The sequence below is a fragment of the Arabidopsis lyrata genome (assembly GCF_000004255.2).
Source record: "Arabidopsis lyrata subsp. lyrata unplaced genomic scaffold ARALYscaffold_5, whole genome shotgun sequence".
Lineage (NCBI taxonomy): Eukaryota > Viridiplantae > Streptophyta > Magnoliopsida > Brassicales > Brassicaceae > Arabidopsis > Arabidopsis lyrata.
This window is the reverse complement of record NW_003302551.1, coordinates 17,220,987-17,244,687: the sequence shown is the minus strand read 5'-3', so window position 1 is coordinate 17,244,687 and position 23,701 is coordinate 17,220,987. Positions and strand designations below refer to the sequence as shown.

The 23,701-nt window shown below is 38.0% G+C and overlaps 8 protein-coding genes across 11 annotated transcripts; 5 read left to right on the top strand and 3 right to left on the bottom strand.

Moving 5' to 3' along the window:
- Window positions 1–475: 475 nt before the first annotated feature.
- Window positions 476–2,413, bottom strand: LOC9314075 (probable cysteine protease RD19D). Its single transcript, XM_021024045.1, has 4 exons — window positions 1,863–2,413; window positions 1,386–1,505; window positions 1,043–1,286; window positions 476–918 (listed from the first exon to the last, which is right to left on the bottom strand). Exons 1-4 carry the CDS (start codon window positions 2,325–2,327, stop codon window positions 644–646), a joined length of 1,104 nt encoding a protein of 367 aa, XP_020879704.1. The 5' UTR covers window positions 2,328–2,413; the 3' UTR covers window positions 476–643.
- A 623-nt stretch (window positions 2,414–3,036) lies between these two features.
- LOC9312346 (serine/threonine protein phosphatase 2A 57 kDa regulatory subunit B' epsilon isoform) lies at window positions 3,037–5,223 on the top strand. The gene is made up of 2 exons (XM_002877960.2): window positions 3,037–4,545; window positions 4,659–5,223. The coding sequence occupies exons 1-2, from the start codon at window positions 3,370–3,372 to the stop codon at window positions 4,962–4,964; spliced, it is 1,482 nt and encodes a 493-aa protein (XP_002878006.1). The 5' UTR covers window positions 3,037–3,369; the 3' UTR covers window positions 4,965–5,223.
- A 265-nt stretch (window positions 5,224–5,488) lies between these two features.
- LOC9314074 (probable pectate lyase 13) lies at window positions 5,489–8,981 on the bottom strand. Its single transcript, XM_002876231.2, has 4 exons — window positions 8,574–8,981; window positions 7,591–8,479; window positions 6,847–7,055; window positions 5,489–5,783 (listed from the first exon to the last, which is right to left on the bottom strand). The coding sequence occupies exons 1-4, from the start codon at window positions 8,708–8,710 to the stop codon at window positions 5,546–5,548; spliced, it is 1,473 nt and encodes a 490-aa protein (XP_002876277.1). The 5' UTR covers window positions 8,711–8,981; the 3' UTR covers window positions 5,489–5,545.
- Window positions 8,982–9,170: 189 nt separating this feature from the next.
- Window positions 9,171–11,183, top strand: LOC110228318 (FBD-associated F-box protein At4g10400). Its single transcript, XM_021025229.1, is given in 6 exon segments — window positions 9,171–9,459; window positions 9,565–10,454; window positions 10,525–10,665; window positions 10,732–10,804; window positions 10,807–10,944; window positions 10,947–11,183. Coding segments are annotated over 5 exon segments (1,236 nt in total). The 5' UTR covers window positions 9,171–9,459; window positions 9,565–9,620; the 3' UTR covers window positions 10,997–11,183.
- A 309-nt stretch (window positions 11,184–11,492) lies between these two features.
- LOC9314073 (monothiol glutaredoxin-S14, chloroplastic) lies at window positions 11,493–12,259 on the top strand. The gene has a single exon (XM_002877959.2). The coding sequence runs from the start codon at window positions 11,544–11,546 to the stop codon at window positions 12,057–12,059; it is 516 nt and encodes a 171-aa protein (XP_002878005.1). The 5' UTR covers window positions 11,493–11,543; the 3' UTR covers window positions 12,060–12,259.
- A 462-nt stretch (window positions 12,260–12,721) lies between these two features.
- On the top strand, window positions 12,722–14,306 carry LOC9314072 (chlorophyll a-b binding protein 6, chloroplastic). Of its 2 annotated transcripts, none has more exons than XM_002877958.2 (4): window positions 12,722–13,138; window positions 13,419–13,521; window positions 13,609–13,897; window positions 13,990–14,306. In XM_002877958.2, exons 1-4 carry the CDS (start codon window positions 12,948–12,950, stop codon window positions 14,130–14,132), a joined length of 726 nt encoding a protein of 241 aa, XP_002878004.1. In that variant the 5' UTR covers window positions 12,722–12,947; the 3' UTR covers window positions 14,133–14,306. The 2 variants fall into 2 exon arrangements, with proteins under 2 accessions (XP_002878004.1, XP_020880889.1); XM_021025230.1 differs by lacking the exon at window positions 13,990–14,306 and having other exon boundaries at window positions 12,753–13,138; window positions 13,609–13,755; window positions 13,823–13,876.
- Window positions 14,307–15,185: 879 nt separating this feature from the next.
- LOC9312345 lies at window positions 15,186–16,969 on the top strand. Of its 2 annotated transcripts, none has more exons than XM_021026499.1 (6): window positions 15,186–15,378; window positions 15,772–15,808; window positions 15,891–16,112; window positions 16,282–16,369; window positions 16,499–16,565; window positions 16,653–16,969. In XM_021026499.1, exons 3-6 carry the CDS (start codon window positions 15,983–15,985, stop codon window positions 16,704–16,706), a joined length of 339 nt encoding a protein of 112 aa, XP_020882158.1. In that variant the 5' UTR covers window positions 15,186–15,378; window positions 15,772–15,808; window positions 15,891–15,982; the 3' UTR covers window positions 16,707–16,969. The 2 variants fall into 2 exon arrangements, with proteins under 2 accessions (XP_020882158.1, XP_020882159.1); XM_021026500.1 differs by having other exon boundaries at window positions 15,278–15,378; window positions 15,888–16,112; window positions 16,653–16,913.
- On the bottom strand, window positions 16,915–23,536 carry LOC9314071 (kinesin-like protein KIN-UC). 2 transcript variants are annotated; one of them, XM_002876230.2, is made up of 21 exons: window positions 22,975–23,536; window positions 22,611–22,711; window positions 22,402–22,524; window positions 22,136–22,321; window positions 21,788–22,009; window positions 21,551–21,689; window positions 21,320–21,469; window positions 21,081–21,169; window positions 20,703–20,915; window positions 20,454–20,588; window positions 20,064–20,243; window positions 19,778–19,957; window positions 19,457–19,576; window positions 19,211–19,339; window positions 18,997–19,132; window positions 18,801–18,893; window positions 18,434–18,559; window positions 18,055–18,180; window positions 17,723–17,866; window positions 17,501–17,629; window positions 16,915–17,368 (listed from the first exon to the last, which is right to left on the bottom strand). In XM_002876230.2, the coding sequence occupies exons 1-21, from the start codon at window positions 23,273–23,275 to the stop codon at window positions 17,235–17,237; spliced, it is 3,156 nt and encodes a 1,051-aa protein (XP_002876276.1). In that variant the 5' UTR covers window positions 23,276–23,536; the 3' UTR covers window positions 16,915–17,234. The 2 variants fall into 2 exon arrangements, with proteins under 2 accessions (XP_002876276.1, XP_020882157.1); XM_021026498.1 differs by having other exon boundaries at window positions 20,064–20,240.
- Between the last annotated feature and the right edge of the window lie 165 nt (window positions 23,537–23,701).

Here is a 23,701-nt window from a genome sequence, read left to right as displayed (position 1 = left end):
TAGTTGTTGATCTAGAAATAGATTTCAGCTAACGACGTATAAATAAATATGCGTTCGTTTCATAGTTTATGGTAACAATAATATATACTCCCGCTGATTGCTAACCCAGAGTTATTTTCTTTTTCAAAACAAATTTTTTTTTTTTTTTTTTGATAACCCAGTATCCAGACCACACAGTGATCTGACTAGTCCACTGGGCCTAAGTCCACTGGGCCTAAACCCACGTCACAGGGATTTTTAAGCCTCCACTTAAGAGCCCCCTGATAAACTGGTGGTCTGGAGCGCCTGAGCAAGTCCGCATGTAAATTCTCAGGTGGCCACAGGAGTGAGAGAACGAAACTGCGTCTGGGAAGGATCGATCCCTGGCCTAGACCAACAGGGCGATCCTTCCAACCAAACGAGAACCACTCACCCACCACCATGTGGTTTTTTTTTTTTAATTTTATTTTATCTCCCCCAGCTACAATTACGTGTGAGTGACTAAACAATAAGAAATATAAAGGGATAATAAATCATCCATTGTTTACTACAAGACAACGGTCACGGAAAGGTACACCCGATATTCAAACCCCCAACTCCACTCCTAAAACATGATAAAACCCTAGATTAAAAAAGAAGAGTGCAGAGAAAGGACAAGAACCATCTACGACGAAACTTGGGTGGCTACTGCAGAGACCATTGAGTTAATCCCACATATATCATGGCCACGACACAGCTTGTAGTATCCATTCTCTCCCCACTTCTTCCCCCACGAGTTCTTGATAATCCAATAGGGTTTATTACTAAGCCGCAAGATCGAAAACCCTTTTGATCCGTACCCAACAAGAAGTACCCCGTGGTTAACCTTTCTCTTGCTGCATATAAGCGGACACGACACTCCTCCTATATACGTTTGCATGAACACCGCGTTTAATCCCACTGCAGTGTAATTAAACACAACAACAAAGCATTAGTTATTTGTCTTCTAAATATTTGGACTTTGAACACAAAAAAAAATTGGTTTTAGCTACAAATAACACACATATAAGTTGATATATTTCACCTGCTAAGGGACCCTGTCGAACTAAATTTGCTGCGATTTGGTCCTCATCTAGTGGTATAGTCGTGAAGTTCACTACTCTTACCGCAACCTTCTCAGGATCGAACTTGCAATGGCCTCGTTTACCGGTGTAAGGATATGACCTTTCTTCTTCTAATCCTCCTGCCTCCATCAAATACTCGTAGGCATTTGTCATGAGTCCCCCACCACATCCATTGTCACATGCTTTCTTGTCCTTTGGATCGCACTATACTCATATTTATATGCCAAATAAATTTTCAAATTACAAAAAAGGTTAGGATCAAGTCATATTAAAAATTCATTGATTAATGGATTAAAAACAGACCGCTTGATCACAATCGACAAGTTGTTGCTCGCTAAGACTGAGGAGCTTCCCGGTGGAGACGAAATGGGCTCCTTCAGCTGCTCCTGTTGTGCTAAAAGCCCAGCACGATCCACATGCACCCTTCACATAAGCACATGCCATATAGTTAAACAACCATTGAATTTTATATGACATAAATTTCACAACAAATTAACCCCAAACAAAATTTGTATCATAAACTAGACATTTCTGTGTAAAACTATCAATTTAGTATCCAACTAAAAAATTTCCAAGTAACATCAATTACTAACATAAACTAGAATGCTCTAAGCTAATTAGTAATTACGTGCCTAATTACAGAATAAAATAAATAGTACAAACTAGATAATCCCACTATTTCTCCTTATGTTTTTGGCTGCATCAAATCTTTTTTTCAGGTTAAACGTGAAAATTTCTTATAATATATATCATATATATATGGTATAATTAAGAACATACTTGATTCTTGACCTCAGTAACTCCACCTTTCTCCCTCCAGTCAAAATCTTCAGGCAATCCATCAACCTCAACCATAGGTGCCTCCGCTCCAACCGCATGGCCACGGCTGCCGCCAACATCGGCTACTCCAGTGTACATCCGCTTGAACTCCTCTTCCGTGAGGTCAGAGAATTGTGTGACTCCGTGGACGGCGGTGGGGTCCATCATCTGGTGCTCTGCCGCCTTGAGGACGTTTTTGGCAAATATTCCGAGGCGGTGGATGTACTCCTCCCTCGTCGAGTAGTTCTTGCCGTAATCGGACATGAAAACCCGGAATTTACTCTCGGTGTGAGTCCCAAGAAGATTCGGGCGTACTCGCCGCTCGTCCGCCGTGACTTGGCGTATGGTCAGGTCCTCTACGGAAGCTACAACGTGGCAGAAGAAGATGATGCATGTTATCAGCTGTGCTAAGGCTTTAGCCACCATGATCGCTGTTATCGATGGGTCTTGTTTTGAGGTGGCCTTAGTTAGTCTAGTCCCTAGAGAGTCGATGGATTTGTGTGAAATATATAAGGAGAAGGATGATTACATAAGTTTGAGGAAACGAAAGTGTTGGAGATACATGCAGAGTGGAGACACGTGGGATGTTTGCATGTAGAGTTAGACAATGAAGCTGCATGACACGTGTTGAAAGTCATCAATGAGACCTTTAGTTTTTGAGTCTAGAAAAATAAACTAGAGTTTGGTTGGTTAATTCAAACTCATAGATAAACGTGTTTGATTACAAAAAATACCTTATTCCTTTTGCTATGGTTCCACTGTTATGTAATGTTACAACTTACAAATCAGACACAATCCATATATAGATGTTTCTCTTTGTTGGACCTCACATATATGGTCAGATGGTCAAATTCTTGGCCCAGCATCAAACCAGGTTGATAGAGGCTTCGGCCCATATATAACTACGATTCTAATTCTATACAGTTAAACATATTTTAAACACACAAAAATCTGATTTATAAAGTTTAGAGATTTGACAAGAAGAATCTTTGAAAATTAGAATTTTTAAGAATCATGCATTTTTGTTTTATGAAATTGCATCTTTTATATTTAACTATTATGCGATTTAAATATTGAAAATCGAAAAAATGGTTTTCCGTTAATAATGAGTAAATTCAAAATAAAAAAATATTTTAACTCGGATAAAACAATGCTTTAACCAAAAGTAATCAATTACTTATCCTTTGGTTAAAAAATACATGTCCCCAAAATTTTGATCTCCTCCTTCATTCTCCTTACAGCAATCTTGTATCGGTTTCTGGTTTTGCCTGAAGAACATTCTTCCAGAATCCTGTTGGCCTAATAATGCCTTCTTCTTTCTCCATCTCCGATCTCAGTTTCTCCCTCCATTCATCGCTTTAGAGGTAATCAAATATAATCTCTTCGTCATCTTCGTTTCGTCATTCTGAAATCAAATCCATTTCAGAAACAAAAAAAAAAAAGTTTAGATTTTGAATCGAAATCGAAGATGTTCAACAAAATCATAAAACTGGGTCAGAAGAAATTCAACAAATCAGATCAACATCACCAAGATAACAACAACACCTCCACCAACACCGTCGTTCGCGGCAGCCGTACCACCACCGCCGCTCCATCTTCTGTTTCAAATGGTGAATCTCAGACAACGGCTCAATCTCCTTCACAGACACCGAACCACCCAATGTTCACATCAACACCGGTTCTCGAAGTACTTCCATTGTTAAAAGACGTGTCTTCCTCAGATCGACCTCTCCTCTTCATGAAGAAGGCTCACATGTGTTCTTGCCAATGCGATTTCTCTGATACTTTGATAATGCCACGCGAGAAAGAGATCAAAAGACAGACTCTTCTTGAATTGGTTGATTTCCTTCACTCTTCCTCTGGTAAAGTCAATGAGACGATGCAGAGTGAGCTTATACGAATGGTTTCTGCTAACATTTTCCGGTGTCTCCCACCGGCTCACCATGAGAACACTGGAGCTCCTCCTGAAGGGAATGATCCTGAAGAAGAAGAGCCTTATCTTGAGCCATGGTGGCCTCATTTGCAGCTCGTTTACGAGCTTCTTTTGCGGTATGTAGTGTCTTCCGAAATCGAACCTAAGACTGCGAAAAAGTTCATCAATCACACCTTTGTCTCGAGGTTACTCGATTTGTTTGACTCTGAGGATCCTAGGGAGAGGGAATACTTGAAAACTGTTCTTCATAGGATCTATGGCAAGTTTATATTTCACCGCCCTTTTATCAGGTGCTCCATTTATAACATTTTCTACAAGTTCTTGTATGAGACTGAGAGGTGCATTGGCATTGGAGAGTTATTGGAGATCCTAGGAAGTGTGATCAATGGATTTACAGTACCTATGAGAGAGGAGCATCGGTTGTATCTTGTCAAAGCTATTTTGCCACTCCACAAGTCTAAGGGTATCTCGATTTACCACCAGCAGTTGGCGTATTGTGTGACACAGTTTGTGGAGAAAGATTACAAATTGGCTGATACCGTCATCCGCGGGTTGTTGAAATTTTGGCCGCTTACGAATTGTCAAAAGGAGGTTCTGTTCTTGGGAGAGTTGGAAGAAGTCTTGGATGCTACAGAGCCCTCTGAGTTTCAGCAATGTGTTGTTCCTCTGTTTACGCAGATTGGGAAATGTCTTAATAGCGCACACTTCCAGGTTCGTTCTTTTTGAGTTTTGTACTTAAAAAAAGCTAGTCATAGATACATCAAGTCAAATACATTTTGAAGCTTATATAGTGTAGTTGTTGATAAGAGATGTGAGGAGTGCAGGTGGCAGAGAGAGCTCTTTTCTTGTGGAACAATGAACATATCGTAGGCCTGATAGCTCAGAACAAAGACGTGATCTTCCCGATAATCTTTGAAGCATTGGAGAGGAACATGAAAGGACATTGGAACCAAGCGGTGCACGGTCTCTCTGAGAACGTTAGAAGAATGTTTCTGGAGATGGACACTGAGCTCTTTGAGGAGTGCGAGAAACAACATCTCGAGAACGAAGCTAAGGCATGCGAGTTGCTGGAACAAAGAGAATTGACATGGAAGAGACTTGAAGAAGCTGCTTCTCTAGCTGCTAACTAAATCCCATTGACGACTATATCTTTCTTTTCAAAAGTAATGTTTTTAGAAACTCTCTAATAATTTATTTATTTATTTGTTCTTTCTTTTTGGTCTCTTGTAAATGGCGACCGGGAATATTAATCCACACGTCGCCGAGGAGATCATGTCATAGAAGATAAATTTAGTGATGTTCATTGCTTCTTCTGCAAAACTTGATAGGAATTTAGTGTTTACAAGCTTAGAACGATGATGACAATATATGTTTTTTTTACAAGCATAACACATTTTCCATGCGGCAAATTTTGCTATAATAAAATGTGATTTCTACACAACCTTATAGTTTTCGTTAGAAGAAAAAAAAGGTAGTGGACAAAGAAAGAAAAAGTGGAGTTATATAGAAAGATGAAAATGTTACATCATTAATGAAACAATGCATTTGATTGGATGAGACAAAGTTCGTCTTTGACGTTGCCTTGACAATCCCATTTTAGTTTCTTGTATTTTTTTCAATCGAACTAAAGAAAATAATGGAGAGAGAGCCACACTTTACACCAAAAACCAATCAATTGAACGGTCCAAATCCTATTTGTTATCCATTCCTTCTACCACAAAAATAGAGTTGATAATGACAAAACCGAAATCATTAACAAAGAAAACAATAACGTTAATCGCGGCTGAGACGGTGCATCGCTTCCAAATATCATCTGGAAGACATTGCTGTCGTCGCCGCTGCTGCTGCTTCCTCTCGTTGTACCGCTCATACCACCCATATCGTCCATCCCTCCTCCGCCGTCGCCTCCATAAGGAGAATAAGAATTGCCACTCTGGCCTTGATCATCCCTAAACCCCACCAAAAATCATCTCATTAGAAGTTACTATAAGATTTGATCATAAGCTAGCCAAAAAAAAAAAAGTCAAAAGGATACAACTAATGCGATGTAAAAGGATACAACTAATGCAATGTAAAAGGACTTGTTTATGAAGTAATATGGATCCATAGAAAAAGGAATCATCTTTCTAGGTAAGGGTCCCAATCTCCTTAACCTCCACATTTCCATCATAATGACATCATTACGCCCAAAAAAAGACTGTTGGCTTTTGTATAATAAATTGAGAAGGGGACAAATAAATAACATTTGATGTATCAAAATGTAGTTTGCATCATGATTATGCATGTCTTAATTAACACTATGACAGACATTTTAGAAATTTGAAGAATACTATAGTATAAAAAATAATTGAAATATGAAAATAGCAAGTGGGGTTAATTTCAGACACTAGTCAAGTTGGTCGGTTCCCTTAGGCAGACAATCACGTGCGTCTCTACTTGAATTCTGGAATACTGCCAAAACCCTAACGTCTGGTATTCTCAATGAGCTACTTTTTCAAAATAAACCAATAATGATGTGTTACTTTAATTGTTTTTTCAGATTCTAATTATTTTAGATTTACCATAGCTCATGTTCTATATATCTCCATTTCAGGAATAATTGAATGAATATAGAACGTGATTAAGAACCTCAAACAAGAAAGGACCTAGTTAATCATTTTAGTAGGCTAATTTAAACTAGACCCTTTTTTCCAAAAAATATAAATTACAAATTCGTCAGTTTAGAGTTTTCTTTTTCTAATCACAACTCACAAGTTAACTAGACTCCAAAATACTAGTAAAATAATACGGTAGTTATCTGTTCTTTGACTTAACGACAATAGCAAATCATGCGCTCTAATCACGCGCTTTCACAGCCAATTTAATTAGTATACATTATACACCGAAATGAGAGATCATGCTTCAGTTTTTTTAGATTTTTCTAATTAAGTAGTGGTAGTATATTTTTAAATTGGCTAAGAGAAATATCTATTTAGAAAGTAAAGAAGGGTAAAAAGGGAAAAAAGGTAGTACCTGGGACCGCCAAAAACGCCAGCGTTTCGAGTGAGCTGGTCTACAAGAGAAGCAGCTTTAGGGTCAACACTTGAAGCTTTAGAGTACATTGAGCTCATTCCTTCACCAGAAGCCACAAAGAAAGCTCCATTCTCCATCAAATCTCCTTCTGTTCTCCAATTCCAATTCGCCCATTCACCATCGTCCTTCGAGTCCACTCGCTTCGTCACCTGCTTTTCACCACCAATCAGCAAACAATCTCTTGTCCACGCGCCGTCATTGCGCGTGGTGGTATTCAACCAACTACAACAAAAGAAAGTGTGTGGACAGAGAAGAAGCAGCCCACATGGCTGTCATGCACCTATACTAGTATTACATACCATCACTGTCTCACTCCTCGTAGACCCAATTCTCATACAAATAAGATTCTTCTTTTTCCCATTTACACAAAACTCTAACTGGATATTTCTCCTAGTAGCAAAAGATTAACAACTGTCCATGTGAAATATGAACTGGATTCATAGGAGATAGGACATTTTACTAGCCAATTAAAATCAAGGAATGAAACTACACATTTGTCAATCACTCAATGAAAAGTTCTCTATGGTAAAAGCCTAAAATCTATCCACAAAACATACTAAACCCTAAAAAGTTAAGCTACTAAAGAAAAGTGTTCCACACCACATAACAATAAAAAAGGAAAGATTTTTCTATATGGGTAATCCAAAATTTGTAAACTTTGTTATATATAAAAAAAAAGGTTACCTCTTTGGCGCTAGGATCAGAAGGAGCAGCGTAACGATTTCCTTGACTGTTAATGGTGGGATTACCACTACCACCAATAGCATACATTTTCCACTCAGTGAAATCATTATTCACCACATGAATATAACCTCTCCGACATCTAGGCATCCTCTGAACAAGCCCTTGTCCAAAATGATTAAACGCTATCGTCACTTGCATCCCCGTATCAGGAGCATAATTATCATCATGACCCAACAACATCACTTCGTCGTGATGCGTGAAGTAATTGTTAGATATAGTTATAGCTGTAGAACCCATCACAGCATCAATAAGCCCGTCGGTGCAATGACTCATTGAACAATGATCGACCCAGATCTTCTGAGATCCGAAAATCGAGATCCCATCTCCATCGGATCTACCTCGTTTTTCGAATCCAGCTGAAGGTTTGCAGTCGTAGATATGGAGGTTGTGGATGATGATGTGTTGAACGTATTGGAGAGTTAAGCAACCGTTTCCAGTTATGTGTACGGCTGAGCCACGACCGTCTAAGGTTTTGTAGCTGTTGATGATGAGTTCTTGTTTTAATCTGATGAGCATGTTTGAAGAGAAGACAATCCAGAGTGGCTCTTCTTGGATTACGCCGTAACGGAGTGTTCCTGGTGTTGGGTTTGTTGGGTTGTTGTCGGAGGAGTCTGTAACGACGTAGATCTTGCCGTTTTTGCCTCCGAGTGTGCCGTGTCCGAAGCCGATTGAACAGTCGGCGAGTCTTTGTCGGTTTGATGACCAGTCTGAGTCGCTGCATTTCCAGCAATCGTCGATTGGGTTTCCGGTACGGCAAGAGGAGGATGATGATGATGATGATGATGAGGACGAGCCTAGTTGTCTTCTTGCAAGAGATTCATTGACACTCCTGTGAATTTTGGAGGAGGAAGAAGAAGAAAGTTTGAGTTTTTTTCTTCTTCTGGGAAAATGTGTAATGAGAGAAGGGAGGAACTTTTGTTTACCTGATGACATGGAGAGCGACGGAATCAGGGGAAGGATGTTGGTGAGGGAGAGTGAGATTTAGGGGTTTTGTGGCGGCGATGAGTGTGAAGAGGAAGCAGAGAAGGAAAATGGTGTTGGAGAAGTTTGGAAGAAGCATCGTTAATGGCGGATTTTGACTTGGTGTTGCTTGATTTAGCCGTGGAAGTTGCAGTGTGTGTGTTGAGTGTCAGAAGAAGAATGTTGGTAGAGAAATGTGAAGAGAGAGTAGCAGAGAAGGATTTGGAATCCACATGAGGGAGAAGAAGAAGAAGAAGCTGCTTTCTCTCTCTCACTCTCTCTCTCTCTCACTCTCTGCTTCTCTGCCCTCTTGCTGGAAACAGGGCTAATAGGTTTTCTTGAGATTTTGATTCTGTTTCTCTTGGGGATTTGTGTCCACTTGCATTGGAGGAGATTGGTTAGAAAATTTGGGTCTCAAATTTGGTAAACAAGCTCGTATTTATACTGGGCCTCAGAGACCCAAATTAAATGGACGCCGAACGTGTTGATGAGTGTTAATAAAAGCTCGGCCCATCATTTTATGGTAATTAAACACCCAAATTAAATGGAAGCCGAACGAACGGTTTGATGAGTGGGTCAGTGGTGAGTATCAGCGGCGAGGACAAAGCCTTGTCATTCCGATGCTCAGCGATTCTGGTATCTTCTGATAAACCAACTTGTTCATTTTCCGTTTTCCTTCCGGTTGCTTCATTTACATTTACCGTTTCTCGATTCCTAGTTCAGACTACTCAGAATTGAAAAGGGTATACAGTTCTTTGGCCACTTTCTGCCTTAGCTTCAGATTCTGGTTCCCGAGCCTCCAAACTGAAAATTTCACAGCACCACCTAACAGTTTAGCTTGTTTCTAAGGTTTAGTACTGTTCCTCTTTGTGTCCGAGTTTTCACTTGTTACTATAATTGCCTTTTTTTTTTTTAGCTTTTTGAGCCTTAAAGATGTTATCTTCTTCTTATTAGGGTCGGAAGTTCTGTCGGCGGTAACAATAGTAACTTGGGTTTTTTTTTCTAAAGATATGGACAGAATCAGTGGGTTATCAGATGAAGTGCTTATTAAGATATTAATGTTTGTTCCGACCAAAGTTGCTGTATCCACTAGCTTATTGTCGAAACGATGGGAGTATCTTTGGATGTGGTTGCCTAAACTTGAGTACCGTAGTAGATATGATTTACCTTCTGAATGCATGAGGTTACAGTGTTTTCTTGACAAAAATCTGCCATTACATAGAGCTCCGGTTATTGAAAGCTTCCGTCTTGTCTTAAGTAGTACAAATCTTGAATCTGAGAGTATCAAGCTGTGGGTGGTTATAGCAGTTTCACACTGCGTACGTGAGCTGGAGATTATTTATTTTTCATTTCCGGAGAAGCCAAACATATTGCCGAGTAACTTGCATACCTGCAAATCGCTCGTGATCTTGAAACTCAATGGCGAGATTCTCTTGGATGTTCCTCGAATGGCTTTTCTTCCCTCTCTGAAAACTTTGCAACTTCAAAGTGTGAATTACTTCAATGATGAATCTCTTCAACGGCTTCTATCTAATTGCCCTGTTCTTGAAGATCTATCGGTTTATCTACTTGAGGATGACAGAATGGGAAAGCTAACTGTTGTTGTCCCATCTTTGCAGAGTTTATCACTCTTTATACCTTATTGTTATGATATAGATGGGATTGTGATAGAAACTCCTTCTTTAAAGTATTTTAACCTTAAAGATGATAATGATAAGAGTCACTTCTATTTGGTTGAGAATATGCCTAATCTGATCGAGGCATATGTAGCTGTTGAAATACCTAATATCAAGAGTCTAATTGGATCAATCACATCCGTCAAGAGCCTTGCAATATGTTCAGAGGTTATCATTTTCCATTTACCAACTCATTTATATTATCCTTGGTGTTTATAATTTCAATATTTATGCGCAGGCTATGTATGATGAAGGTTTTGTCTTCAACCAGCTTAAACATCTGAAGCTATGTAGATGCAAAAAGCATTCTTCGGATTTACTTGTCCGACTGCTCAAAGACTCTTCTAACTTACAAGGACTAGACCTTTTCGAAATGGATGTAAGTTTGTTCGTAAAACTCTTTTTTCTTGTCTGATTTTAGTCTAATTCTTCTGTTTGATCTCAGTATCATGAGAAAAATGGCATGGTTTACTGGAATCAACCAAGTACTGTTCCTGAATGTATATTGTTGAGTGTAAAACTCTCAACTGGTCGGATTACGCAGGAACACCAGAAGAGAGAGATCTTGCAGTTTATATTTTGAAGAATGCTGTTCACTTAAAGACTACAACAATCACGTCATTGGAATGGGATGTTCCAAAATTTGAGATGATAAAGGAGTGGCACTTTCTTCTAGAGCTTCAACCAGTTGCCAACTCATGTTTGATTGAGTATTTGATCATTAAAATTGGGCTTGTTCATCACTTCATCTATGTGCCCCGATTCGTATGGTTTGGTTTGGCATCAACTCTGAAAACTTGTTATCGACAACAAACTTTTTTCTATGTTTATACAGTTGTCCACCAAAAACCAACTTATGTTGATTGGAGCTAAGTTATATGATAAGTTTTAATAGTTTATGGGGGTATCTAGCTGTATAGAGGTATATACCTTGTGAATGAAGAAAAGAGAACAGAAACTGAGAAAAGCATTTGATGCCCTGATAATTTCTCTAATATTATTAAACCGAAATCATAATTTGATCCAAGTGGAAATATCTAAAATACCGAAATCCAAAAAAGTCGGACCAAACCGAACCGGAATGTTCTTAATTTTTTTTTAAAACCAATGATTATGACATGCACTACCGCCTTAGTGGTGGTGTTTGACAACAGGGTTTGTTCCATTCTCACTCGCACTAATAAGTGTTTGTGGCTCATAAATCATTTACCTTTTCAATTAGTCAAATTCCAAATCATAAAAAAACCTCCCGAGAAAATGGCTCTCCGATCTGTCAAAACGCCGACCTTGATAACTCCGGTCACCGTCGTCTCCTCCTCCGTTATCAACAAGCCTCAATCTATCAGATTCTCTCTTAAACCAACGGCGGCACTCGCCGTTCACAACCGTCAGCCATCGTTCTACGGTCTCAAGCTCAAACCAACAAAATTCCGATGCTCTGCGTCGGCGCTTACGCCGCAACTTAAAGATACGCTGGAGAAACTGGTGAATTCGGAGAAAGTGGTTCTGTTCATGAAAGGAACGAGAGATTTCCCGATGTGTGGATTCTCCAACACTGTGGTTCAGATCTTGAAGAATTTGAATGTTCCTTTCGAAGATGTGAATATTCTGGAGAATGAGATGTTGAGGCAAGGACTTAAAGAGTACTCGAATTGGCCGACGTTTCCTCAGCTTTATATCGGCGGTGAGTTTTTCGGTGGTTGTGATATTACTCTTGAGGCGTTTAAGAGTGGAGAATTGCAGGAAGAGGTGGAGAAAGCTATGTGCTCTTGATTCTGATTCAATACCTGGATTTGTAATGATGGAATTTGATCTTATATATCTATCATCACCTCGAAAAAAATGTCATTTTGATGTTTCAGAGTTTGTGGTTGTAACATTAAGAGACATATCTTGTATGATGGATTTAGGTATAGAACAATTGGATGTGCGTTAAATCTGAGTTTTCATTTAAAAATGGTAACTTTGTGTCATATGTGTTAGCCTGCAAATTTGTGTTGTTTGTTGAAATGTTTATGTGTGACGAAGTAGTGGTAGTAGAATTATCTGAGAATCAAAATCTATGTTTGTTTCTGACTAGAGACATGAAGTCATGGGTTGTTGTTGTATTCATCCTAGAGATGGGTCTGAATGAGAAACAATTTAAAGAAAATAGATTCTGAACATTCAATGGTACATTGTATCTGCAAAGTTGCTGGCACTCTTGAAACAAATGCCCAGATCACTGGAAACTTACCGCAGTCATCACTCATCAAGAGTCTTCTAAGATTCACATTGTCTTTTGATGGCAAAAATCCGGACCGGATTCGTAACCTGTCACAGATTTACCGGTCCGGTCAGGTTTATAACATTGTAGAAATGTTTTTCACCGAACTGGAAGACTTATCTGATAGTATCTCTTTGCCGTGGATAAATGGCAAAATTGTAATTTACGTAGATTCTGCATTTATCTGAACCACACAGTGCAGATGGGATATCGAAGAGAAGAAACATGATATAGAGAAGACACGTGGCCCAATGAAAAAGCCACGCAGGCTCTGTATAGCCAATTGCAATCTGATTTTAGATTCTCATCTCACAAATCTTACTTATACGATCCGTCTCCCACATTCACACTTCCACCAAACACCTCTCGTCCACATCGACAGATAGAGAGAAACGATGGCGTCGAACTCGCTAATGAGCTGCGGCATCGCCGCCGTTTACCCTTCGCTTCTCTCTTCTTCCAAGTCTAAATTCGTTTCCGCCGGAGTTCCGCTCCCTAACGCCGGGAATGTTGGTCGTATCAGAATGGCTGCTCACTGGATGCCCGGCGAGCCACGACCAGCTTACCTCGACGGTTCTGCTCCTGGGTACGCTTCGAATCCTATTACTCTGTTTTGTTGCTCAATTAAAAATCAGAATTGTTATATTGTTAGATTACTCTGTTTTGATGACATGATGATTTTGATGCATGCAACATTGGAAGCTTTTTAAAAGATTCAATTTTTTATGTTATTGGGTTATTCATATTTTAGAAAGTCATCTCCTTTCAGAATTTATAACTCCCTTTAGATATGTATCAAGAGATTCTAGATAAATGTATTGGAAACTCTTTTGATGACATAAGTTATTGGGTTCAACATTGTGCAGTGACTTTGGATTTGACCCACTTGGACTTGGAGAAGTTCCAGAGAACCTTGAGAGATACAAAGAGTCAGAGCTCATCCACTGTAGATGGGCTATGCTCGCTGTTGTAAGTTTCAGTATCCAATCTTTGTCTTATCATAAGGGTTTAGTCTTGTTAAGTTTATTCTCATGGAATTGGTTTGTGATGGTGTAGCCTGGGATTTTGGTACCAGAAGCATTAGGATATGGAAACTGGGTTAAGGCTCAGGAATGGGCAGCAGTACCAGGGGGTCAAGCCACGTACTTGGGAAACCCGGTCCCGTGGGGTACTTTGCCCACAATCTTGGCCATTGAGTTCTTAGCCATTGCATTCGTTGAGCACCAGAGAAGTATGGAGAAAGACCCCGAGAAGAAGAAGTACCCGGGAGGCGCATTTGACCCTCTTGGATACTCAAAGGACCCCAAGAAGCTCGAGGAATTGAAAGTTAAGGAGATCAAGAACGGTAAGCACACAAAAAAACTTACCACCTTTCTTGATCAACTTATGTAGAAATGTATATCTAATGTTTGTGTTTATTCTTGGTGGGTATGACAGGGCGACTTGCGCTGTTGGCGTTTGTAGGATTCTGTGTTCAACAGTCGGCTTACCCGGGGACAGGACCATTGGAGAACCTGGCAACTCACTTGGCTGATCCATGGCACAACAACATTGGCGATATTGTTATCCCTTTCAACTAATGAATGTAAAAATAGAAATATGTACCTTATGAGCTTTATGTGTATCAAAAACACTGTGTAATGAAAGACAGATTTGTGAAAACCTGTATTTTGTCTTGGTGATCGATTTGCTCGTGTGAGCATGAATTCTAAGTGATGAAACCTTTTGAACCCAAATAAGGTTAATTTGTAACATAGTAAATCTTATCCTTCTTACAAAAGAAACATTTTAAGCTCATGACTTTTGTTAGATTTCTCAACAATCACATTCACATGCTATAAACTCCAGACCAGAAGAAACATTGTTAGCTCATGACTATGTTAGATTTCTCAACTCTATGCAAATATGCTATTTGTTTATATCAAGTTATCAACTTAGATAAATGGTTACTGAACCACAGAAGATACATGCATTTTACCTAACATACATTTGAGTTTTAACTTTTAATGAATATTTTCTATTCATCTTTTTTCCCCTCATTTTTACCTTTTACATTTATTTTCATATTGAACAAAAAAATCCTGTTAATTTTTTTCCCCTCAATTTTCTAGTTAAGGATATTTTTTTGAAACAAGGTTTGATTTCTCTCTTATCACATTTGTTCTACTAAATTTATCTTTTGTTCTTTTGCATACTAATCTTCAGCTACAAAATATATTACTTTGTTACTTTTTAAACCATAAACTTCAAATGAGAACATATTCTAGAAAATAACATCTTTGACATTAAATGCTTAAATTATATCTAGAATTTGGAATAAAAAAAATCAATACCACATTAATGTTTAAAGATTTAAATTCATATATGGATTATAATTCTATTATTAGGTGAGTTTTCAAATCAATTAATCAAATCTGAATTTATCAGGATTTCAAATAATATTATTTTATATTTCAAATAACATGTGACAATATAATAAAGAATGGAGCTATCTTCCTAATCACATCCACGTAAGATTGAGATAGAAACTTGAGCTGCGTGGGGCATGCTTAATTTTTTTCTGTCTCATTGACCCAAAGATAGATCTGTATTTTAGTAGGTATATACATTATTTACTCATTACCAACTACAAGTAAACCCCTTTAATTAATTTTTAAATTCTATATTTGGCTCACAATTATTTCTTTTTAACATTTTATTTTTAGTTGATTTTTCATTGACTACTCAAGATCTAAAATTTTCTTTTACATATAAAACCTAAAAGAAAACATATAAAGCAGTTTCAATCCCTCCACCAAATTTTCTGCTGATACTTTCCCCATTAAGGTAATCATTCCTCTATCCTCTATTTTTCTTATGTAGCAAACTTTCTCTTTCTATCATGAAGTTTGGTTTCTCCTTAGAATTTTTTTTGGATCTTGAATGCTTCTGATCTGTTTATTTTGGATCTTTAAATATATACACTTCACCGGAAATGCCATTGTTTCAATTCCAATATCTTTTTTAAGGAGATAAAACAAGTTCTGTGATTTAAAAATCTCTGTTTTGTTGCCTTATAGATGAAGATTTGTTAATGAATTTAAACACAATGTGTTGAAAAAGGAAAATATCTTTTTTCTTTTGAAATGAGTTTGGTTGGTGTATATGGTTTGGATCTTTCGTTCATAATGTGTTGTTTTCTGAGAAATCTGGTATGTTTTGTTTTCTTGAATCCTCTAGGGTTTTCCACAAGCTGGTTGATGAAATTGTCAATGAGGTAAATTACCAACCGTTTCTTGTAACAGTTTTCATGCTTTTAGAAATGGGTTTTAATTGGTTTATTGTTGTTTCTTTAGCAGCTTTTGTGGAAACCTTTGATGTTTTGTATGTGGATGTGAATTGGTATAAATCGGGTTTATTCGAAAAGGAATGATCATTCGATCGAATAAGAATGGAGCTTTATACTGCAAATTGTCTGTCCACCGAAAACAAACCTACTCTTGAGCTTTCAAAATTAGTCAAAGAAGAGAAAAGCTCGGTGAAAACGAACAGCGAAAACACCCTTACACTTGTTAATCATGGTACATTCCACACTTCAGCTTAAGAAGATGTCTGTTTCTTTTCATTGCCAAATTGTGTTACCTTACCTCTGTTTTTGGGTGAAACCACCGGATATTCTAACTTGTTCGTTCTGTAATTTGATATTTGATGTTCTTGAGCACTATCTATAAGCATCTTTCTTGATTACAGGTGCAAAGATGTGGCAAGAGAACAGGGAAAAATGGGTGGGAGATCAATCTCGACAAAGAAAAAACACTGCAAAGGATCAGATTATAAGGTATTATTTGTTTCATCCAACTCTAAGTTCATTTGACAATCTTTTTGCAGTGCCAAAGAATCAGAAAAATGATGCTCTAATGATCAGAAAAAAGTAATGTTTTCTAAGATGTTCTTGAATCTCTTGCAGCTGGTCTACTACATATGAAGATCTTCTCTCAACTCATGAACCTTTCTCGGAGTCGATTCCTTTACCCGTAAGCTTTAATCTGATCCCATTTTTTTACCTGAGTTAAGCTAATATCATTCTCAATACCTGAATTTCCCATCTGATCTTTATGTAGGAGATGGTGGACTTTCTGGTCGATATTTGGTACGATGAAGGCCTTTACGATTAGAAGAATCTAACAATGCCACGAACTAGATTGACAAAGAACAAAGGACAGATTCAATTATGGTATGAAGTTAAATCTTTAGGAGTTGTGAAAACATCTACAGATATGATGAACTATCTATTTGTTATATCCATATACTGTATCTTGAGAAAAAGACTGACCACTCACATACTCCATCTTTAACATTTATATGATTTGTTAAAATGGGAAGGAACAAGAATTACAAAATGGATTCCAAATAAGATTTTGATCACCTTACATCAAAATACAAGGAGACTTGAGTTTGACCATGTATTCCATGTTTCTCAACATCAATCTAACATATCGAAACAGAGACAATATACTACATCAAACAAGTTATCACAGCACATAATCTCCTAACACTCATTTCTTGTAAAAATCTTTGCTTTTCTCTCCTTGACTGTCGTCGCTAATCACAAAGTCAATCTAATGACATGCTTGTAGAATCAGCTAAGAATCTGTGTCACCCGCCAGTTATGTTATGTACATGTCTTTTCTTTCACCTCTTGTTCAGCTTGAGAAGTAAGGGTTTGTTTTGAGTATCTTCTTTGCTAAACTGCGAATATCATCTCTACTCGACTCCACAGATATTCTTACAATCTCTGTCACGCTTCCTGTTCTTCTGAAATCATTTGCATTTTCCTCTGCATCGAGAAGGAGATACACATATGATTCATATTTCCCAACCGCACAAAATTTTAATAAAAGAACTGCTTAGTATCTCCAAACAGCTGGGCATGCTCTTCTAGATAGCAGAATGACAAAGTGTGGCTTACCATTTTGAGCTAAATGGCAAAGTGCAAGCTCGATGTGACGTTGTGTTGATGCTGAATCAATATGTGAGTTTGAAGTCAACCATTCAAGAGCACCCTCTTCCAAGAGAAGGGAACGACCTTTTCTACGCCCTGCAATACAATAATATCTCTCAAGGTATTATAGCGATTGAATCGGGTGTGCAATTTATGAGTATATATTTGTAAGCTAATATGACTACACACCTTGCATAATTTCTCGAGTTTCACACTTTGCAAAATTTGCCATCCCTCTTGCCACTTGAGCAATGATATCTATGTTTCCAGATTGTGCCATCGTGAGTAGTCCCTTGATGCCTTCTTCTTCTTTCAGCAGCTTAAGAAACTTCTCTGTTTGTGCAAAAACACAAAGTATATAGAGTTAGATATGTACTTAGCAGCGTCCCAACACAAAGCTTCTTTAATATATCTTTACATAAGCTGTACAGTGAACGCATGCATTGATGCAGATTAATAGATATGTTTAAAAATTGTCTGATACAAGTAATCAGAACCAAAATTCTTAATCTTATGCTCACCGTTCCCGCATAAATTGGCAAGTGCACCAGCTACCATTCTTAGAGTCTGTGGGTCGTCTGTTTTAGTCACCATTTTTGCTAGGAGTTGAGCACCTCCTTTGTTCATTATAAGATCTTGACTCTTCTCTGCGGTTGATTAATTAAAACATATAAACAAACAAATCACATTTTTTCCATTCCAAAATTTAATAACTTGACAGCAGGGAAAACCATGGAACCGTCTACTGCATCTTACAGGTCCAACATTCAAGCAAACAAGCATTGTAAAGAAATGACACAATGGTAAGTTTAAATTCTGAATTAGTTCTGCTTCTCAGTAGTAAGTTTAACGGGTTTAAGATATCATATAAGGAATTGGACCACCAAGAGAAGTGCTCACCATTCATTGCTAAATTAGCAATTGCACCAGAAGCCACCCTGAGAATCGTTGAATTCTGAGATGACTGGACTAGCATAAGCAAAGCTTCTACACCCCCTTCCTCCACAATCTTTACCTGATTAGCCTCTACACATACACACACATTATGCAAGTCATTGAGGTGATGTGAAAACAAAGTAATGTATTGTTATACCATAATTTTTGGAAACTAAAGATGACTTCAACAACATTAACTGCATGAACTTAGAACCCGTTTCTAGGCAAAGCGCCAGTGTAGCAGAAATCGGTATTTCAACAACTGATAATTCATCTGTAGTGAAAATTTGAGAATATTTACAAATGTTAATAGAGAGATATGAAACTGCACCTTCAGCGGCTAGATTAGCAACCACTTTTACTGCTTGAATTTGAACTTCCAAGTCTTCAGACTTAATGAGTTGTAAGATCTTCTGAATTCCGACTAAAACCGAAATAGAGAAGGTGTCAATTGGATTCTCCCACGATAAAACGAAATAGAAGAATGTCTAAGCGAAAAGAGCTCAATCCATGAGAAAAATTTCTACCTTCTTCACAAAGTCTCGCCATGGTAGCTCTCTGACCAGATAACGACTTTTTTAACCCCTGTGATCTCTGTGAGCCAGTTTGAGCTCCAGATTCTGATGATCCTTTTGAAAGATCGTCCTTCATATATCGCTTTTCCTGTGGAATGAAATTGACTTAGCAAGGCCATGAAGTACAATACATGTGAAAAAGTGAAACAAGCTCATTGTAATTCACCTCAACAACATTTTCACTTTCCCTTAGATTCTTCTTTAGTTTCGAAAGCTCACTCTCCATTTGCTTTCGCTGCTTTTCTTCCAAAAGGAGCCTTTCCTTCACATCTCGAACCTCTTCACCAAGTTTTTCCTATGCAACACAAATTTTATGTACATTTAGACATATATTCATTAGCAAAAAATTAACAGTTGGATTTTGAATATGACCAATCTGAACAACAAGTAAGCAGCCATTTAAGCGTCACACCTTTTGGTGGAGCAGGTCATCATAGTCTAATTTCATTGTCTGGAGTTCATCTACTGTCGATTCATACATTTGTGAAAGTTCTTCTAATTTTATCTTGAGTTCGTTTGCCTCTTCATTTTCCTGAACACAAAACCAAGAAAAAATTGGGGACAGAAAATTCTGCAAGAGCTGAAGCACAAAATATAATTTTTATAACAATAGTGGGAAAAAAATTCATCTACAATATTGAAAGGACAAATACATTGACACTTTTTCACCTCAGCTGAAAGTATCATCTGCTTATTGGGATCCAGTTTTAAGAAAATCATGAACAAGCCTAACCTGTGATATAACTTGGCGATCGCTTATAAGTCTTTTCATTTGTCTAAGTTGCTCTTCTGCAGCGTTAGACCGAGCATTTTCATCTTCTAATTTCTTCTGCAGCTCTGCAATTTTAGATTCATATGTGTAAGTGGTTTCCGCAAGTTCCCTTTGATATTGATAGTTGCCCATCTCTTGTTCCTATAACCACCAAAAGTACCATTTAGTTTAAACAGAGAAATATGCACCTAAGAGGTAGAAAAAGAAAGCCTAAGCTTTAACAAAAATAGGTATCATAGTAACTAACATGAATAGACTTCTGCTGTTTACTCAAAATATTTTTCATTTCATTCAATTGATGCTCGGCGTTTGTTGACCGGGCTTGTTCATCCTCAACCCGCTGAACCAATTCAGCAATTTTTTTCTCATATACTTGACTGGCATCTGCAAGTTTTGCCTCATACGCTGAATTTTCCAGCTGTTGCTGCTACTAACAATTAAAAGGACACTGTCAGAGCCATCTACTATACACAGCTCAAACATATTTATGTATATGTATTTGATGCCAGGCCTTTAAGAAAACATTCAAGAACTTCTGTAAGTAGTTAATAAAGACAATAAGAGAGAAGTATTGATCTAACAATATACTGAAGTAGTTACCGAAAAAACTACTAACAATACATGAGAGAAAGTGCACCTTGGTATTTTTCAGTTTCATCTCTAATTGTATGGCTTTGTCATGCATTAGATCACACTGATCTTTCTGCAGTTGTAATTCCTTCAAAAGTTCTTTCATGCTGAGCTCCAAGCGGGTGTTTTCCTTCTCCAGGAACTGTAAGTCATATCATAGAAAAATACGCACCATATCAAGAAACTAGAAACTAGTTGAATATCAATTACTGCGAGTAAACGAAGAGTAGCTGATCTTTAGAAGAGACAAAAATACCTTGGACCTTGTAACCGCATTCTTTTCTGCTTCAGCGAAGGAGTTTTCACATTCTCTCAATCTTTTTTCTAACTCAAGTTTTTCACTATTTCTTAGTTTGTTTTGTCTTTCAACTTCTGCAGTAAGATGGTCCACCTGAGTCTCAAGCTTCCGACACAAACTCTCATAATCAAATTCTTCTTTAAGCTTGACCATGTTTACTATTTTCATTGCCTGTAAAGGAAGACATGACCAAGAAGGCATATTACTATATATATTTTGAAAGATAGAAGATTGGTAAATAGTAAAATCTAGTGTCTTTCTCGTTTATGAGCTTCCTTAGATGTCAGAAACTAGAGATTCTACAGAGAACGAGATAAGAGAAACATAAAAACTCACCCTTTGTCCAAACATTATTGTGCTAGTGGTTTCTGCATGATACCGTGCAGATGGCCCAATTGTTATTATAAGTGAAGTCCTCGCAGAACCTGGTTGTTGAGAGACAAAAGCCCACTTCAGAGTTTATGTAACAACACAAGAGTAACTAGGAAGATATGACAAAATGAATAGACACAGAAGTAAGCCACGCTTATGAGTCCTATATCTAGATAGGCTAGGAATTTTTTTGGTAAACTAACCCCCAAAAGAATCACGAAGAAGCCTTGTTAGCTTAGAATCTCTTGTTGGTATATGAGAACTGCCTTCAGCTAACGCATTTATGCATTTTCCCAGGGATGTCAGTGAAAGATTGATGAATTTTGCCTCCTCAATCATGTGGCCATCAGTGCCTTCAGAAAAACAGGATATAACTCACCATGAACTACTTAATATAACATGAATGGTTATATGAACAGTTAAGGAGTTCAAACCAGATTTATTTATTCTTTCTGAACCAGCAAGATCAACAATTAGAAGTTTGCTCTTTCTAACTCTAGGAATGGCTTTATCTCCCAATGATTCTGGTTTTGCCTTTTCAGACTTTTCATTCATAGCCCGCCTAACATAAACCTGAACACAAGATACATTTCATTACTCGGCAGATACAAGACATGGATTCTGTCGATGAACAAGAAACCATATAGACAAGATATTCTAAGGAAGCACACCGTAAGAATGGCATGACTACGTGAGGATTCTGTATTCATCTTTGTATTTGCTGCATGACGGTTTGTCTCACCGACTTGCAAAACCTGCAAGAAATGGTCTAAATCTTGAATGTTAACTACTGTAGCGCCTGGCACTGATACTTCCCCAGTCTTAGCATCCTCATTGATTGAAATGTTATTTTTCTCAGGTGCAAGAAGATCTTGTATAGTTTCCATATATAGCTGTGAATAACAAGAACAAGTATAGATATTAGAAATGGTTCTTAGCATTCTAGAATCATTTCCATCTTCTGGCTATGAATGTTCAACAAGAAGACCAACATCTAAGCACTAAAGTGAAGATGACACCTGCAAATAAGAGATCTCGACGGAGATAGAAGCAGAAGATGCGTTGAGAAGAATGTCCTCCAGAGCTCTAACCATAATACCACGCTCAGCTGCATCATCTTTACCAATTTTTCCTACCGTGTAAGTTTTACCGGTGCCAGTTTGACCATAAGCCATAATGGTACCATTGTATCCACTCAGAACACCCTGGAAATTCAATGCAGTGGATATCAATAACCAAAAGCATTACTTGTCAATATGTCAATACATGAGACACACTTTCTAACCTCGACGACAGGTTTTGCTACTCCTTCATAGACACGCTTTTGCGAAGCTGTGTCTGTAAAGACTTCATCAAATTTATAGGACTCAGAATTCCAGTTGTTCTTCCTTAACTTAAGCCGCTTTATCTGTGCACACAGAAGGAAAAAAAAAAACAACTATCTAAGGATCTAACACAGACTTGAAAGAGAGAAGATGAAATTAGTGTACTCACTTCTGGTTGTAACTCAACAAGATCAGCAAAATCAGCATCCGAGATAAGCTCCTCTCCGTTTCGAGGTCGAACTCTTACAGAAACTCTTACCCTCCCGGGATCTGCATCGAAAGTTTGAAAATTTAAAACAGAGTAAGCCAAGTTTGTGCATTGTATGAAAGCAACAACATTTATTCGACCTGTAATGTTATATAATGTCAATTTCAGATAAATTTAGACCAACAATTAACCGAAACGGTGCACCAAAATCGAATCTAGCATTGCCCTATAGAGAAAGTCAAATACTTTAAGAAATTGAAAAAAGCTAATCTTTTAATTGTGGAATTGTACGGATACACGAGTGAATAGGAAGAGAAGGACAGACCATTGTCGTCGTCGAAGTCTTTGGACTGGGATCGGCGGACGGGAGTGCCGGAGCGGCGTGTAGAAGGAGAAGAGGCGGAGACGGAGGAAGCGTTGGAGATAGAGGAAGCGGAGGGTCGATCTTTAGGGCGAGAAGAATGTGCAACTCCGGGAGCGATGATAGAGGTTCTAGAAGGCAAATTCAAGGAAGAAGAAGAGAGAGATACAGCGTGATTGCTGTTGGGAGGCAAGTGTTGCTGAATTCGCTCCGCCGCGTGTTTCGCCGACGATCTGACGGCGGAGGAGGAGTTTGAAGAACTCATAGCTGGGGTCGTGACGAAGCACGAAAGGGCAGCGAGAAGAGGAGAGAGAGAGAGAGAGAGTATGAGACAACAGAGAGAGAGCTAAGAGAATGATTCAAAGAAAAGGAATTTTGAAAATTTCGTGGGGAAAGTGGAAAGAGAAGAAGAAGAAGAAGACGAGAAAGAGGGAGGCACGACTGTGATGAAAATGGTTCCCGCGTTCGTTAGTGGATTATTGGGTTTAATTTGGATTTTATTCGGTTTGGTTTGGTTCGGTTTTTTTTTGTTCATTTCATATCGGATTAAACTCATATCAGATCTCGGGATTGAACACTACTGACAACAATTAGCTAAGATCCAAGACTACTCGATTTTTTTTTAGGATTTAATTTGAAAGATCATATCCCAAAATTCAGTAAAATGTTAATCACCTTCTATAGATTCATC